General features: G+C 40.9%; 1 protein-coding gene across 1 annotated transcript; it reads left to right on the forward strand.

Annotated features, from left to right (window-relative positions):
• The first annotated feature begins 247 nt into the window (after positions 1-247).
• LOC125469461 (putative receptor like protein 25) lies at positions 248-832 on the forward strand. The gene is made up of 2 exons (XM_048566812.1): positions 248-365; positions 450-832. Exons 1-2 carry the CDS (start codon positions 248-250, stop codon positions 830-832), a joined length of 501 nt encoding a protein of 166 aa, XP_048422769.1.
• Positions 833-1,066: the final 234 nt, after the last annotated feature.

The following is a 1,066-nucleotide window of genomic DNA, read 5'->3' on the forward strand; positions in this document are numbered from 1 at the left end:
TGGAGAGAGCACCTGTTTTGGCTGCAGCACTGTTCACACACGGGGATCAAAAGTCGAGAGATTCAGCAGCAGTGTTGTAAATAAACTGAAATGTGGTCCAAACACTGTTCATTTCTACAGTGCAATTTCGCCTCCTTCTTTAGACTAAAGTAATGTTGTGATTGGAAAATCTAGAACGAATGTCGATTTGCCCAAGTTACGCATTCTTGATTTGTCTTACAATAATTTTACTGGTGCGGTTCCATCTATGTTTCCAAGCATTATTGTTAACAAGTCAGCATATATGTTCACAGGTGTAGCTTATGATGCTGGTGGAGCCAGGATTATTAGATGTGCTGGTTACGCACTCACACTAGCAACAAAAGGTTTGGAGCAATACTATCCAATGATTCGAGACGAATTTGCATCCTTTGATATCTCAAGCAACAAATTTTAAGGGAAAATTCCAGACTTCATTGGGAATCTTAAGGAGCTTCGTTCGCTGAATCTTTCCAACAACATTCTCACTGGTTGTATACCATCATCCTTCGGAAATTTGATGAAGCTTGAATCGTTGGACCTTTCACAAAACAAGCTCTCAGGACGGATCCCCCAACAACTGAGGCAACTTACTTTTCTTGGTAGTTTCAATGTGTCTCACAACAATCTCACAGGTCCTATACCACAAGGAACCCAGCTTACTTCATTGAATATCACTTCATACGAGGGAAACCCAGGGTTGTGTGGAGATCCATTGCCAAAGAAATGTGGAAAGTCTAAGGCCCCTCAACGTCCACCATCAACCGTAGACGATGGTGATTCTAGCTCAGCAGGAATATTTGAATTTGATTGAAAATTGTTTCGGCCGGATGTGGAAGTGGGTTGGTTGTGGGAGTAGTTCTTGCAGATGTTGTGATCACAAGGAGGCCCAATATGTTTCTTAAGATTGTTGGAATGATCAGACAAATGATATGGAAAATTTAGAGTACAAGTGGTGGGCGTAGAAATTGAGTTTGTTGCAATGTTATGCATTTGTTGTTGTCGTTTGTTTTCTCTGTTGTGGTTTCTTTCCTTCTCTTTCTAATGT

Source organism: the organism of the source record quoted next, unplaced genomic scaffold (assembly GCF_019419815.1).
Source record: "Pyrus x bretschneideri cultivar Hongxiangsu unplaced genomic scaffold, Pyrus_bretschneideri_v1 Contig43, whole genome shotgun sequence".
In the NCBI taxonomy this organism is placed as follows: Eukaryota; Viridiplantae; Streptophyta; class Magnoliopsida; order Rosales; family Rosaceae; genus Pyrus; species Pyrus x bretschneideri.